General features: G+C 35.8%; 1 protein-coding gene across 9 annotated transcripts in view; it reads right to left on the reverse strand.

Moving 5' to 3' along the window:
* CEP63 (centrosomal protein 63) overlaps positions 1–15982 on the reverse strand; it is a 66847-nt gene that overhangs the window by 22435 nt on the left and 28430 nt on the right. For all 9 annotated transcript variants that reach the window (XM_045037564.1, XM_045037566.1, XM_023260543.2 and 6 more), the window contains 3 exons: positions 2215–2448; positions 1637–1776; positions 678–815 (listed from right to left, as the gene is read on the reverse strand). In XM_045037564.1, coding sequence (XP_044893499.1) covers positions 678–815; positions 1637–1776; positions 2215–2448 — 512 coding nt within the window. The remainder of the gene's footprint in view (positions 1–677; positions 816–1636; positions 1777–2214; positions 2449–15982) is intronic.

The raw sequence follows: 15982 nt of genomic DNA on the forward strand, positions 1-15982 counted from the left end.
TGGGCATGCTACAGCACAGGTCAGGTTTTCAACCAGCCCCAGGAAACAACCCAAGGGCACTTCTGAATAGGAGGAAGGAGCGCCACGTGCCCAGGGTGCCTCGCTGAGAGCAGCTCCAGCGAGGTGGCCGCTCGACAGTAGAGCCTAACTGAAGGCATTCTACGGGGAGAAACGCAAGATCAAGATTAGTGCGTCAGTACAGACAACTCTTCTGACAGATCTGACTCTGAAGGAGAACAGAGAAATATGGAAACGACTTGACAGGGATACAGGATTCAAGAAGGGTTTCCATTTTCTCCCAACACAGGAAATACTAAGCCTACTTTATACCCATGGGAATGATTGAACAGAGAGGAAGAGCTTGACGATGTAAAAGAGAGAAGAACAGGACACAAGTGAAGTGGTAGGGGACAGACATGTCATCCATCCACTCATCCACTCTAACAGACTAAGGGCACAGATGCAGGCAGACCGGTAGATTTGGTGGGAGAAAAATCAAGAATCCCTCCTTTTCTTACTTCTGTTTTCTCACTGAAATAAGAAGTTAGCTTATTTGTGGAAACTAGAGAAAAAAACCTTATTTTTTCAATAAGGCTGTTATATTAGTTTCTCAATATGATGATCAAAAATCATTTTTAACAACGTGAACATTCTTGAAAGGGTATGTAATTATCTACCTGCCTTCCAAACGAGTCACCTCTGCCTGCAGAAGTTCTTCACTATTGTGGGTGAGATCCAGCTGAGATAGCACGTTGCCCAAGTCCTCCTGCCCTTGCGAGGTGTACCTCCTTTCTGCCTGCGGCTCGTCTGGTGACCTAACGAAGGACACAAGAGGACTGTTCAAGGTTTCTGATCTTTGCAAATAAACAATGCACAATCAGTTCATATTTCTCAACTGTTTTTGGTAATGAAACTCTTTAGAAGTCTTCAGCTTGATTCCTGCTTTACAAAGAGAACATTTGGGAGAGTAAAGAAGGAAGAGATGATGCTTCTCAAAGAAGTCGGCAGCAGTTTACTCCTTTCTCAACTGGGATTTGGCCTGTTTTTCAAGGGAAAAAGACAAAAAAACCCAAAAATTTTGTTTCCACTTGATACGTTGAGCCAAAGAAACTAAAAAGTTACAGGAAAGTTCTGTAAAGAATAGAAATGTGTACCAGACTTAAATCAGGAACATAGTTCCTCTATTACTTTCTATTACAAACCTCATGGCAATAATTCATATATAGAAATGAGTTTTAGGATTTTTTTTAAGAAGGGCTATCTCAATAGCTGGCTTATTAATGATGTGGATAAGCAGCTACAAATCATGACCTATTTTACCAAGGAACGGAGGCTTCCCAGGGGACGTGGACTCTAATTCCTTTCACATTTGTAGTTTCACCAAGGCTACAGATTGACCAAGCACTTTCTAACTTTCTAAACATTACAGTCTTTTGGTTAAGGACCCAAACTGGAGGCAGAAAAAAACTAACCACACAAAATTTTATAACACCATAAAAACCTAACTCAGAAATTAAAACTGAATAGGAAAACCCATAATGTGATCAAACACAAAATTATGAATATGCAGTATTAAAACTGGTGCTCAGTGCCAAACAACCAAATGGCTACAATTAATATTTAGGATTAAATATACCTCACGGCCTGTACTGTGTGTTGACTGTCAGTTGGCTTTAATTTTGCTTGTAGCTTCTCCTTCTGCATTCTTTCCTCATGGATGAAATTTTCTTGAGACTGAAGAACTGCCTTCAGTTCCCTCTTTTCTTCCTGGAGAATCTGAAAAATGCTCAGGAAAAAAATCAGTTGTTATTACAATTTTTCTATTTCATGAGGAAAGGAAGCCAGGGAGTCAGACTATAACAGGTACCATATTAATAAAGCTATCAATGTCTGATCCGCTGGCAGCAGAGTAAGAAAGAAACCATGGATTCTGGAACCTAGTTCGAGGTTAATTATTTTCTCTTAAAAACATGCATACACACATTTTATTTATTTATTTTGAGAGAAAGTGAGAAAGCATTGAGCAAGGGAGGGACAGAGCGAGGGAGAGAAATAATCCCAAACAGGCTCCACACTGTCAGCATAGAGCCCAAAGCAGAATTCGAACTCACAAAACTGTGAGATCCTGACCAGGGCTGATACCAAGATTCAGATGCTTAACAGACTGAGCCACCCAGGTGCTCCACCCACAATGGAAGTAATTTTAAAACACACCTCTAACAGTTTTTCAGATTCCCTTAATTTTTCTTCCTTTTGCCGCTGCTCTTGTATAACATTCATATTGGTTCCCACTAAGTCATTGATCCTCATGGTGAGGCGCTCTATTTCCAACTCATTGGCACAGATAGTGTCATTGGCCCGCTCCAGCTTACTGCTCAGATGCTGAATTTCCGACTGGCTGGACAGCTCCACAGACTCTAATTTCTGTTTCCGATTGGCAAGCTGAGCCTAGAAACACAGGTTACCAATAGACAAAAGTGAAACAATAAAAGAATAAATGATGAATAAGGAAGACTAAAATAAAACCCAGTTGTACTTGCATAAAAACATAAAATAATAGTTCATTTATAATAACCCATTCGTGACCCAAAAAAACAAAAATCTCTCATGATAAAAACTGGGAATAGAGGGGAACCTTCTCAATTTGATAAAGACTTTCTACAAAAACTGTACAGCTAACATCATACTTAACAGTGAGAAACTCAAAGCCTTCTCACTAAGATCAGATACAAGGCAAGGATATCCCCTCTTACTACTCCTTTTCAACACCAACTGGATATCCTTGCAATAAGGCAAGAAAAGTTAATAAAAGGTATACACATTGGGAAGGAAGATATAAAGATGTCTTTGCTCAAGGATAACATGGTCATCTATGTAGAAAATATGAAAGAATCGACAACAACAAAAAAACCCCTGGGAGATTCCTCAAAAAGTTAAAAATACAACTGGCCTACAATCCAGTAATCACACTACTGGATATTCACCCGAAGAATACAAAAATACCAATTCAAAGAGATACATGCACCCCTATGTTTCTAGCAGCATTATTTACAATAGCCAAGATACGGAAGCAACCCAAGTATCCACTGATTGATAAATGGATAAAGAACATGTGGTGTGTACACACACACACACCACACACACACACACACACACACACACACCATGGAATAGTACTCAGCCATAAAAAAGAATGAAATCGGGGCGCCTGGGTGGCACAGTCGGTTAAGCGTCCAACTTCAGCCAGGTCACGATCTCGCGGTCTGTGAGTTCAAGCCCCGCGTCGGGCTCTGGGCTGATGGCTCAGAGCCTGGAGCCTGTTTCCGATTCTGTGTCTCCCTCTCTCTCTGCCCCTCCCCCGTTCATGCTCTGTCTCTCTCTGTCCCAAAAATAAATAAACGTTGAAAAAAAAAATTAAAAAAAAAAAGAATGAAATCTTGCCATTTACAATGACATGGATGCAGCTAGAGAGTATAATGCTAAGAGAAATAAGTCAGTCGGAGAAAGACAAATATCATATAATTTCAATCATATGTGGAATTTAAGAAACAAAACAAATGAGCAAAGGGAAAAAAGAGAGACAAAGCAAAAAACAGACTGTTAATCAGAGATAAAAACTGATGGTTAACAGAGGGGAGAAAGATGGGGGATGGCTTAAATATGTGATGGGAATTAAGGAGTGCACTTGTCACAAGGAGCACAAGGTGATACACAGAATTGTTGAATCACTGTGTTGTACACTTGAAACTAATATAACACTGTACGTTAACCAACTGGAATTAAAATAAAAACTTAAAGAAAAAAGAAAAAAAAAAACCTTCCTGGAATTAATAAGCAATTATAGCAAGGTTGCAGGATAGAAGGTTAATACACAAAAGTCAGTCACTTTTCTACATACCAACAATGAACATGTGAAATTTAAATTAAAAACACAACACTATTTACATTAACATTTGAAAAAATTAAAGTATAATATAACAAAATAAGCACAAGATTTGCATAAGGGAAACTACAAAACTCTGATGAATTAAATCAAAGAAGAACTAAATAAACGGGGAGATATTCCATATTCATGGATAGGAGGGCTCAATATTGTCAAGATGTCAGTTCTTCCCAATGTGATCTATGGATTCAACACAATCACAATCAAAATCCAAGCAAATTATTTTATGAATATTGACAAACTGATTCCAAAGTTTATATGGAGATGCAAAAGACTCAGACAAGCCAAAACAATATTGAAGAAAAAGAAAAGAGTTGGAGGACTGATGCTACCTGACTTCAAGATTTACTATAAAGTTATGGTTATCAAGAGAGTATAGTACTAGTGAAAAAACAGACAAAAAGTTTAATGGAACAGAATACAGAGTCCAGAAATGGACCCCCATAAATACGGTCCACTGAACTTTGACAAAGGAACAAAGGCAATACAATGGAACAAAGACAGTTTCTTCAATAAATGGTGCTGGGACAACTGGACATCCACAAGCAAAAAAATAAATTTAGACAAAGACCTTCTACCTGTCACAAAAATCAACTCAAAATGGATCAAAGATGTGAATGTAAAATGCAAAACTATAAAACTCCTAGGAGATAGCATAAAAGAAAACCTAGATAACTTTGGGTATAGGAATGTTTTTTTAAATACAACACTAAAGACATGAGCCCTGAAAGAAAGAACTGATAAGTTCAACTTGATTAAAACTGAATACTTCCACTCTGTGAAAGACAATATCAAGAGAATGAGAAGACAAGCCATAGACCGGGAGAAATTAGAGTAAGAATTCTTAAAACTTATGAATAAGGAAACAAACAACCCCGTTAAAAAATGGGCCAAAGACCTGAAAAGGCATCTCACCAAAAAAGATATACAGAGGCAAATAAACATATGAAATGGTGATCTACATTAGATGTCATCAGGGAAATGCATATTAATACAATAATTATACATCTACTGGAATGACCAAAATCTGGAACACTGATGATACCAAAAGCTGGTGAGGATGTAGAGCACCAGGACCTCTCATACACTGCTGGTATGAATGCAAAATGTTACAGACTTTTTGGAAGGCAACTTAGTGTTTTCTTACAAAATTTAATATACTCTTACCACACAATCCAACAATTGTATTTCTTGGCATCTACCCAAAGAAACTGAAAACATTGTTTTCACAACAAACTGCACATGTATGTTCACAGCAGTTTTATTTATAAATGCCAAAACTTGGAAGCAACCAAAATGTCCTTTAGTAGATGAGTGGATAAATAAACTTTGGTATATCCAAAGAATAGAATATTATTCAGCACTAAAAACATGAGCTACCAAGACATGAAAAGACATGAAGGAACTTTAAATGCACATTACTAAGTAAAAGAAGCCAGTCTCAAAAGGCTACATACTATATGATTCCAACTATATGACATTCTTGAAAAAGCAGAACTATATAGACAATAAACATATCAGTGGTTATGGAGATGTGGAGGGAGGGGAGAGATGAATAGGCAGAGCACAGAGGGATTTTATGGCAGTGAAAATACTCTGTATGCTATTACAATGATGGTATATGTCATTACACATTTGTACAAACCCATAGGCCATACACATCAAGAATAAAACCTGAAGTAAACTATGGACTTTGGGTGACCAGGATGTGTGAATGTAAGTTCATCCTTAGTAACAAATGTAGCATGCTGGTGAGTGATGTTGGTAATGGAGGAGGCGATACAGGAAATCTCTGTACCTCCCTCTTAATGTTGTTGTAAATCTAAAACTGCTTTTAAAAAAATAAAGTCTTGGGGCACCTGGGGCAGGGGGGAGGCGCTCAGTCGGTTAAACGTCCGACTTTGGCTCAGGTCACGATCTCTCAGTCCGTGGGTTTGAGCCCCACATCAGGCTCTGTGCTGACAGCTCAGAGCCTGGAGCTGCTTCAGATTCTGTGTCTCTCTCTATCTCTGCCCCTCCTCCCCTTGCGCTCTGTCTCCATCTCTTTCTCAAAAAATGAATAAACATTAAAAAAAATTTTTTAAAGAATCATTAAAAAAATAAAGTCTTAATAATTATATAATAAATATCTTGAGAAGAAGGGGTAATAAAAAATTAATAAGGTAAAGGGATTCCTCAGGAGAAGAGATGCTACCCATTTACTGCAAAGACAGCTGCATTATTCTACCCACTGCACAGAAGTTTAACTGCATCTACGAGTCATCATATACGAAAACAGGATTTCTCTCCTCTTTACAACATAGGAAATAGAAACTATAATGCATTATTTTATTTCTTATGGAAGCTCATAAACATGTTTTTAACCACTAAACATCTTAAATTTTCAGGTCAAATTCTCCTCTCTCCCCACCCTAGAACATGCTGCATGTAGTTAATTATTCTGTATTTTCAGATACATTACAAACATGCATATTCAGATGATTCAAACTGACCACAAAATGTTTAAATTTGGGGTAGAGGGAACTGGGGAATTTTGTTCCTCGAGGAAAAAGGTGCTGTGCTTGGAGGAGAGAAAGGACTGGTTCTGTCAGCAATTTTTAGACATTCCCTGAGCTAAAAGACTTCACTAAACATACTGCACTCAAATTAGTTTCTTCTAGTGATTTACCTACTGAGGTACATACAAATAACACCACTTTAGTGACTATCTCACAGACCTGCAGTATAAAATTCCTGCAGACTTAGGTAATTCCTAGGCTATGTATCCCAGCTATACTGGTTTGTAGTTCCCAACTTTCTAGTTTTCACAAGTGTTAACCCTGCATCCAGATAGGTACTTCCTCTACGTACCAAAGATGGACATAATTCATCTGTGTAAGTCAAACTTCCCTAATTGTAAGTATTTTTAAAAGGTAAAGGTATCCAATTTTATTTTAAAAATTTAAGCTGATGGGACACCTGGGTGGCTCAGTGGTTAAGTGTCCGACTTCAGCTCAGGTCATGATCTCACAGTTCGTGGGTTCGAGCCCCGCGTCAGGCTCTGTGCTGACAGCTCAGCTCGGAGCGTGGAGCCTGCTTCAGATTCTGTGTCTCCCTCTCTCTCTGCCCCTCCCCCGCTCATGCTCGCTCTCTCTCTCTCTCTCTCTCTCAAAAATAAACATTAAAAAAATGTTTTTTAATTTAAGCTGAAATGTCAGCTGAGAAATCAATATGCTACAGATGAAAGATTTTATTGTATACTGTACAGGGCCATAATCCTATACTGTGGTCACACAAGTACATGCTCAATAATGCTCATAAGCCAGAGAAAGGCTGGAAGGAGAAAGGCAAAGAGACAGTCAAATAGTATTTGTGTAAATTATAGATCAAGATTCCAGCATAAAGAACCAAAACCTTTTTCTACCAGATTCATAAAATAGTGTGAAAGAAGGATATCAAAGAATTTTTAGATCTGTAAAAACAACTGCCAAGCATGCAACAGTTTCCAAACTTTTAAAATACAATATAAACTTTTTTTTTTTTCCTCAAGGGAAACTCTTCTACAGAATAAATAATTGAAGAGACTGGGCCACGAGGGTGAGGAGGAAAGCGAGGGGGCCCAACTTGCTGAGATGGCCGAACCTCCCCAAGCCCACCTTAAACTGCACGGCAGCCCCCGGCCTTGGCAGAACACAGCTAGAAAACCTCTGCCCAAATGGCCTCTCAGGATGAAAAAATTCGTAATTGCAAAACACTAGCACTGTCTTTTTAACACTGCAATAGCTATTTAATACTATTTAGTTCAAATCTGAGTTCTTAAACTCAAGGCTGGAGTCACAATTTAACTAAGTTATACTTTAACCAGTGAGTCTAGATCTGACACTTAAAAACTCACCAATTTCTTAGTTGTAAGGAATCAAGGACCCACCTTCTTTTGTTGATTCACTATTTCAGTCGCACACAAGTACAGTGTTTAAGCACAGTAAGAAGTACCTAATCATTCCAGTACAAAGTCTCAATTTTCATTAACTAGAGTTAACACACTTGGCCTGCGCAGTCCAATATGGCAGTCACCAGTCACGTGTGGCCACTGAGCACCTGGACTGTGGCTAGTCTGAAAGGAGATGAACACAAACCGTAAACTACATCCTGGATTTCAAAGACTCAGTCAACAAAAAAAATGTAAATGCTTCAATGATATTTTTTTGGTATGCCGAGTTAAATATATGAATTTCACCTCTTTCTGTTCACTTTTTAAGTGTGACTGCCAAGAAAATTTGAAGTTACAGATGTAATTCTCATTACATTTCCACTGAACAGAACTACACTAGTATATCTCAAAAATACCTCTTCCAATACTAACAGTCAGAAGCAATCATATAAATCACTTCTAAAGTAATGATTATTTCTCTCAAATATCTAGTGTTAGAGGTATCTGAAGGCTGATATATTTCTGAACTGTTTTTTTTTTTTTTTGAACTAACCACTGCCATTAAGTTTTTGAACCAGAATCCAGAACTTCCTCTTATTAATCTAACATGTGGCATCCTAACTACTCTATCGGAATGAGTGGGATTATTTCAACAACAGAGCTCACAGCAGAGGTGTTCAAAGTAAAGAAACAATTAAAAAGACCATTTCTGTCAGGGAGATGGAAATAAAAGCCGATGGTGTGCAGCTGAAGTGTAAGAGTAAGGAAGGGGCTAGGAACCAGGGTTGCAGTCAAATCCTTCGCTGGGTTGGGGTCTGTAATCCTGGTGCTTCAAGGGTGTGGCTCTCCCAGACCGCCAAGATTCCTGAGAACAGTGTCATGGGAAACAAGGGCCTTTTATTTTCCAAAGGATCCCAGTATGAAGCTATGGCCACGGCGGGATCCATCTTCACCAACCTCCCCATCAGTGTCAACTCCAAACGTGTCAGCGCAGCCACAGCCTTGCGGCATTTCCACCAAGTAGCAGCTTGACGAGCCCATTAAGAGAACCGCTCCCAGTAACACCTTCTTATCACTGTCGTGTCTATGTCACCACAAACTTTAAAACAGTAGGTCTGAGCCAATTTAATTAACTCGGATAATTCTCCCTAGACAACGGATTAACATTTGAGTTAGGATCATCTTTTCTTTGTAAGTTGTGAGAGAAATATGATGCTTTAAAAAATATTACATTTATACTCACACATACATAATTGAAAAGTGGATTTAGAACTGACTCGTACAATATCATACAGCTCATCTAAATATTTCAAAAGGAAAACATATATATTTAATGCAGCCTCTATTTTTCTCACATACCATTTATGGGCTAAATATTTTATATTCTGTGCTGGTTTAATATTTTAATTTTTTTAATGTTATTAATGTTCTCTAAGATTTCCCTTAATATCTCCTTGCAACACTTGTATATGGGCAAGAGAGAAAGCAGCCGGTGATTGCTTGCCTTCCACACAGAAATAACCTTATGTTTCAGTGACTAAATGGATCTTTTCCTATGCAAATATAACCATCATTCTATCATTGTATCTAATGTCATGTTGTTTAGCAACTGTATTTTTTAATATTTGATAGAACATCACCCTCTTTTTAAAAAATGTTGCCTAGTACCATTCATTTATTTTTCCACATCAATTTTAGATTCATTCTGTCAAGTTCTCAAAATCTAACAGTCAATAAATTATGTGGATAACCATTTAGAAAAAAAAAATTAGCGTATCAAATACCATGTCACAAAATAATTTTCAGATCAAATATATAAAAAAGAAATTATAAAGCAGAAGAAATCTTGGCTTAGATAAGGCTTTATAGTATGACACCAAAGACAGAAACCCTAAAGAAAAAATTAATAGAACTAAGCAATTCTAAATAATTGTTTATGAAACAACTGTATTTCCAAAAAAAACTATTAGGCAAAAATTAAGGTCAAATAGGAAAATATCCACAATTGCAACAAAACGGCTAAGGGCTAATAATATAGGTAATGTATGAAGAGCTATTTCAAAATAGTAAAATATAAATATACTAAAAGAAAAATGGGCAGAGGACATAAAACATTTACAAAAACTGGAAATGCCTGCAAGTACATGAAAAAATGCTCAACCTAATTCATAATTAAAGAAATGCAAATTAAAAACAAATAATCAGATACCATATTTTTTCACCTATAAGATTGGCAAAGACAAGTCTAGAAGTAGGGGAAATTAAAAGAAATAATAGTGCCCAACATTGGTAAAGTGTGAGGAAATGGACAGTCTCAAACACTGCTGGTGAAAGTCTGTATCAACAAAACTTTAGAGAGTACTTTGCCAATATATATTAAAATCTTTAAGACAACTACACGGATGCAGCAATTTCACTTCTAGGGCCATTTCTTAAGAATATAAATGGACATACTCTCCTAGATGTTTATATAAAGACATTCAACCAAGCACTATTTACAAGAGTGAAAAAGTAAAAAAACTACATGTTCTATAATTAGGGATTGGTTACGTAAATTATGGTACATTTAATAGTAGACTGGACTCCTTTGCAATCATTATTACTATACATTTGTTGATTTGTCATATTTAAAAAGGAAAAGCTTAAGCGTGAAAGTTAAATAAAATATTGTATTATAAAATGCTTAGTGCACCTACATAATAAGGAAAAGATTAAATGACATAAAGAGAGAACTGACAGTAATATAATAAATAGTAGATGACTTTAACACCCTACCTGAATGAATAGACTAGCCAGACAGAAAACCAGTAAGTAAACACTGGCTTTAAAGGACACATTAGACCAGATGGATTTAACAGACATAAACGAAACATGTCATCCAAAAACTACAAAATACACTCTTCTCGAGTGTACATGGAACATTCTCCAGGACAGACCACATGTTAAGCCACAAAACAAACCACAATAAATTCAATAAGATTGAAATCATATGAAGCATCTTTTCTGACCCCAATAATATGAAAATAGAAATTGACTGCAAGAAGAAAATTGGAAAAAACACAAACACCTGGAGACTAAACAACACGCTATAAACAATAGGTCAACAACAACAACAACAACAACAAAATTGAAAGAAAAAAATACCTTGAAACAAATGAAAATGGAAACAATGTATCAAAAGTAGTTTTAAGAGGGAAGTTCTTAAAGATAGAGGCCTAAGTCAAGAAACAAAAATCTCAAATGAACAATCTAACTTTATGCATAAAGGAACTAGGAAAAGAAGAACAAAGCCTAAAGTTAGTAGAAGGAAGAAATAATAAAGGTCAGAGGAAATAAATGAAATAGAGACTTAAAACAGAAAAGAGCAATGAAACTAAAAACTGGTTCTTTGAAAAGATAAGCAAAACTGATAAACCTCCAGCCATATTCATAAGAAAAAAAACAAAAGAGAGAGAAGGACAAAATAAATAAAAGAGTTACAAATGACACCACAGAAAATACAAAGGATCATAAAAGGCTACCACAAACAATTACAAGCCAACAAACTGGAAAACCTAGAATGGATAAATTCCTAGAAACACACAACCTTCCAAGACTAAGTCACACATAAATAGAAAATCTGGATAGACCAACTACAAGTAATGAAATTGAAGCAGTAATTTTAAAACTCCCAAAATACAAAAGTCCAAAACTAGAAGGCTTTATAGGTGAATTCTACAAAACATTTAAACAAGAGTTAGCATCTACCCTTCTCAAATTATTCCAAAATACTGAAGAGTAAGGAATGCTTCCAAATTCATTTTATGAGGCCAGCATTAATTACCCTAATATCAAAACCAAAGACACCACAAAAAAAGAGAAATTTACAAGTCAACATCCCTGATGAACACAGATGCAAAAATCCTCAATAGAATATTAGCAAACTGAATTCAACAATACATTAAAAGGATCATATATCATGATCAAATGGGATTTATTCCTGGAACATAAGGATGGTTCAATACCCACAAACCAATCAACGTGAGACACCACAAAATGAAAGATAAAAATCACAGGATCATCTCAACAGTTGCAGAAAAAGCATTTGACAATTCAATATCCATTATGATAAAAACTCCTAATAAAGTGGATATACAGGAAACATATCTCAACATAATAAAGGGCATAAATGACAAATCCACAGCTAACCTACTTAACAGTAAAAAGCTGAAAGCTTTTCCTCTAAGATCAGGAATAAGACAAGGATGCCCACTCTCACCACTTTTATTCAACATAGTGTTAGAAGTCCTAGCCACAGTGACTAGGCAAGAAAAAGAAATAAAAGGCCATCAAAATTGGAAAGGAAAAAGTAAAATTGTCACAATTTGCAGATAGCATGACACTACATAATGAAAGCCCTAAAGACTACAGAAAAACCCGCTAGAACTAATAAATGAATTCAGTAAAGCTGTAGGATACAAAACTAACATACTAACATAGTAGTGTATTTGTGCACACTAATAATGAGCTATCAGAAAAATGCCACTGCAAAAATAATTGCAATTACAATTGCATCAAAAAGAATAAAACACCTAGGAATAAATTTAATCAATAAGGTGAAAGATCTGTACACTGAAAACCATAAGACATTGATGAAAGAAACTGAAAACAACATAAATAGAAAGATATATTCCATGCTCATAAATTAAAAGAATTAAAATGTCTATACTACCCAAAGCAATCTATAAATTCAATGCAATCCCCATCAAAATATCAATGGCATTTTTCATAGAACTATAACAAAGAATCCTAATATTTCTATGGAACTACAAAAGATGCCAAGTATCCAAAGCAATCTTAAGAAAGAAGAACAAAGCAGGAGGTATCATGGCCCCTAATTTCAAACTATACTACGAAGCTATAGTAACTAATGCAGTAAGATACAGGTATGAAAACAGACACATATAGCAATGGAACAGAATAGAAACCAGAAGCAAACCCATGCTTATTTGGTCAATTAATCTATGACAAAGGAGACAAGAACATACAAAGGGGAAAAACAGTCTCTTCAACAAATGATGGGAAAACTAGACAGCTACATGCACAAGAATGAAACTGGACCACTATCTTACACTTCATACAAAAATTCAAAATAGATTAAAGACTTGTACATAAAAAGTGAAACCATAAAACTCCTCGAAGAAAACACAGGCAGTAAGCTCTGACATCAGTCTTAGCAATATTTTGTTGGACCAGTCTCCTGTGGCAAGGGCAACAAAAGCTAAAATATACAAATGGAATTACATCAAGCTAAAAACATTTTCCACAATAAAAGAAACCATAAACAAAACAAACAGGCAATCTGCTGAATGGGAGAAGATACTTGCAAGTCATACATATGATAAGGAGTTAAAATCCAAAATATATAAAGAACTTACACAACTTAATATCAAAAAACCAAACCTGATTTTAAAATGGGCAGAGGAAAATAAAATAAAAAAAAAGTAAAATAAAATAAAATAAAAAACGAGTAGTCATTTTTCCAAAGACATACAGATGGCCAACAGGCACATGAAAAGATGCTACACATCACTCATCATCAGAGAAATGCAAATCAAAATCATAATGAAGTATCACATTACACCTGTCAGAGTGGCTAGTATCAAAATGACAAGTATTACTGAGTGGAGAAAAGGGAGACGTTATACAATGCTGGTGGGAATATAAATTGGTGCAGCCACTACAGAAAAAAGTCTGAGGGCTCCTCAAAAAATTAAAAATAGAATTGCCATAGGATCCAGTAATTCCACTCCTGGGTCTTTAGCTGAAGAAAACAAAAATATCAACTCAAAGAGATGTATGTACCCTTATGTTCACTGCAGCACTGCTTGTAACAGCCAAGACATGGAAACAACCTAAGTGTCCATTAATAGATAAACAGGTAAAGAAGATGTGGGGTGTGTGCATACATATTCATATTCTATTCTAATGCAATATTACTCTGTCATAAAAAAAAAATGAAATCTTACCACTGTGACAACAGGAATGGACCTAGAGACCATTATGCTAAGTGAAATAAGTCAGACAGAAAGACAAAAACTGTATGATTTCACTTATATGTGGAATCTAAAAACCAAGGATACATATTCCCACATACACATAACAATGTTTTCCTACTAAAGGTACATGACTGCAGTATATAACTGCAGATAAGCATAGTAAAAGTTGGAAGAAATTTATACCAACATGTAAATCATGGTAACTAACTCTCTAAAGGACAGAATTATGGGTTATTTTATTTACTTCTCATGTCATCCACATTTTCTCATTTTTCTAAAATGAACATGTATTATGTAACTTTAATAGCTGACCAGAAGAAAGAACTTGAACAAATAAATGACTCAAAGATTGAGAAGTTACTATGAACTCCACTTTTAAATGTTAAAAAATGGATAAAAGTCTACATCAAGAGTTTTTAAAAACTTGGGGAAGTGTAGATGTGATATCCATTTATCCAATCACCCAGATTTTCTCCCATTATTGTTCAATGGTGATTCACATATCGCCAAAATGTAATGTGTCAACCTTGACTGGATTCCAATTTAAACATCCAACTGTAAAAAGACATAACTTCAGACAACCGGGGAAGTCCGAATAGAGTAAGCATTAAATTATGTTAATAGATCATTTATTCTGTTAATGTAGTACTAGTATATTATAATTTTTTAAAGTCCTTATCTGGGGGGAAATATGACAATTTCTGTAATTTGCTTTGCAATATTCCAGCCAAAGATAAAAAAGTAGAGAAGGATGAAATAAGACTAGCAAAATGGGCTGTTGTTCAATGGGTACAGAGCCTAGTTTTGTAAGTGAGAAAAGTTTTAGAGACCTGTTACACAACTCTATGCATATAGTTAACATTACTATACCATACCCTTTAAAATCATTAACATGGTAAATTTTAAAGTGTTTTCTACCACAATTAAAAAAAAAAGACTGGCAAAATGATGGTAACCATCTAATGTTGGGTAACAACTATACAGAAATTCATTTAAAAGTTTCTTTTTTTTTAATGACGCTCCTGAATCACATGAAGATTTAATTTTGTTTAGCTTGCTAAGGAAGAAAGAGAAATATATTATCAGTAACATTTTTTGAGTTAAACAGGCAGAGTATCAGAAGAATAATTCAAACACCCTTAGTAGGGAAAACAAGTGCTGGCTTGTTTTAAAGGCTTTTTCTTCTAGCCTAGCTGAATTATGGTAAATAAAAATCTCACTTTTACCAACAATGAGGTTTAATTATGCAGAGTAATCACAATAGTAATTTGAAAAAAGGATTTGCAATCAATAGTAAGCACACTCCACAGATGAGTAATTGAGAACTAAAAAGTAGGACGTGATTCCTTTTTTTTTTTTTTTCAACCTGAAGGTTACAATTAGAATATAATAGGGGCACCTGGGTGGCTCAGTCGGTTAAATGTCCAACTTCAGCTCAGGTCATGATCTCGCAGTTTGTGGGTTCGAGCCCTGTGTCAGGCTCTGTGCTGCCAGCTCGGAGCCTGGAGCCTCTTCTGATTCTGTGTCTCCCTATCTCTCTGCTCCTCCCCTGGAGGAGCTCTGTCTCCCTCAAAAATAAATAAACATTAAAAAAAAAGAATTTAACAATATCTTATAACTATTTATGTTTGCACAGTGCTTTAGCATTCAGGTAAAAAAAAAAACTCTGGTCTAGACATCCAGGATTTTATTGGCCCACTCTGACTGCATAGCTTGCTGCAGCCTAGTAAATAATTTTCCTCCTTGAGGTTGCTGGAGGCCCCTCGTGCCACCTGACCAGAGTTACTCACAGCACAGCATTCATGGTACTTTATCAGCCAGCTGTTATTTCAGGGGAATGATTAAAAGCCAAAACATTACTGAGACTTAAAGTAGAAAATAATGCAGACTTTTTTTTTAATATATTTTTTTAAGGTTTTCCTTCAGCTCTTGTAATTTCTCCAGTAATTCCCTTATTCTGTAAGACAGAGATAACTACCAACCTTGACAGATTATCAAATGAAAGAGATAACACAAAACAATATATTCCAGATAACTGCTTCTAGAAGAAGCACTGAGACTCTGTCTGGCACACAATGAATGGTCACAAAT

Source organism: Felis catus, chromosome C2 (genome assembly GCF_018350175.1).
Source record: "Felis catus isolate Fca126 chromosome C2, F.catus_Fca126_mat1.0, whole genome shotgun sequence".
NCBI classification, from domain to species: domain Eukaryota; kingdom Metazoa; phylum Chordata; class Mammalia; order Carnivora; family Felidae; genus Felis; species Felis catus.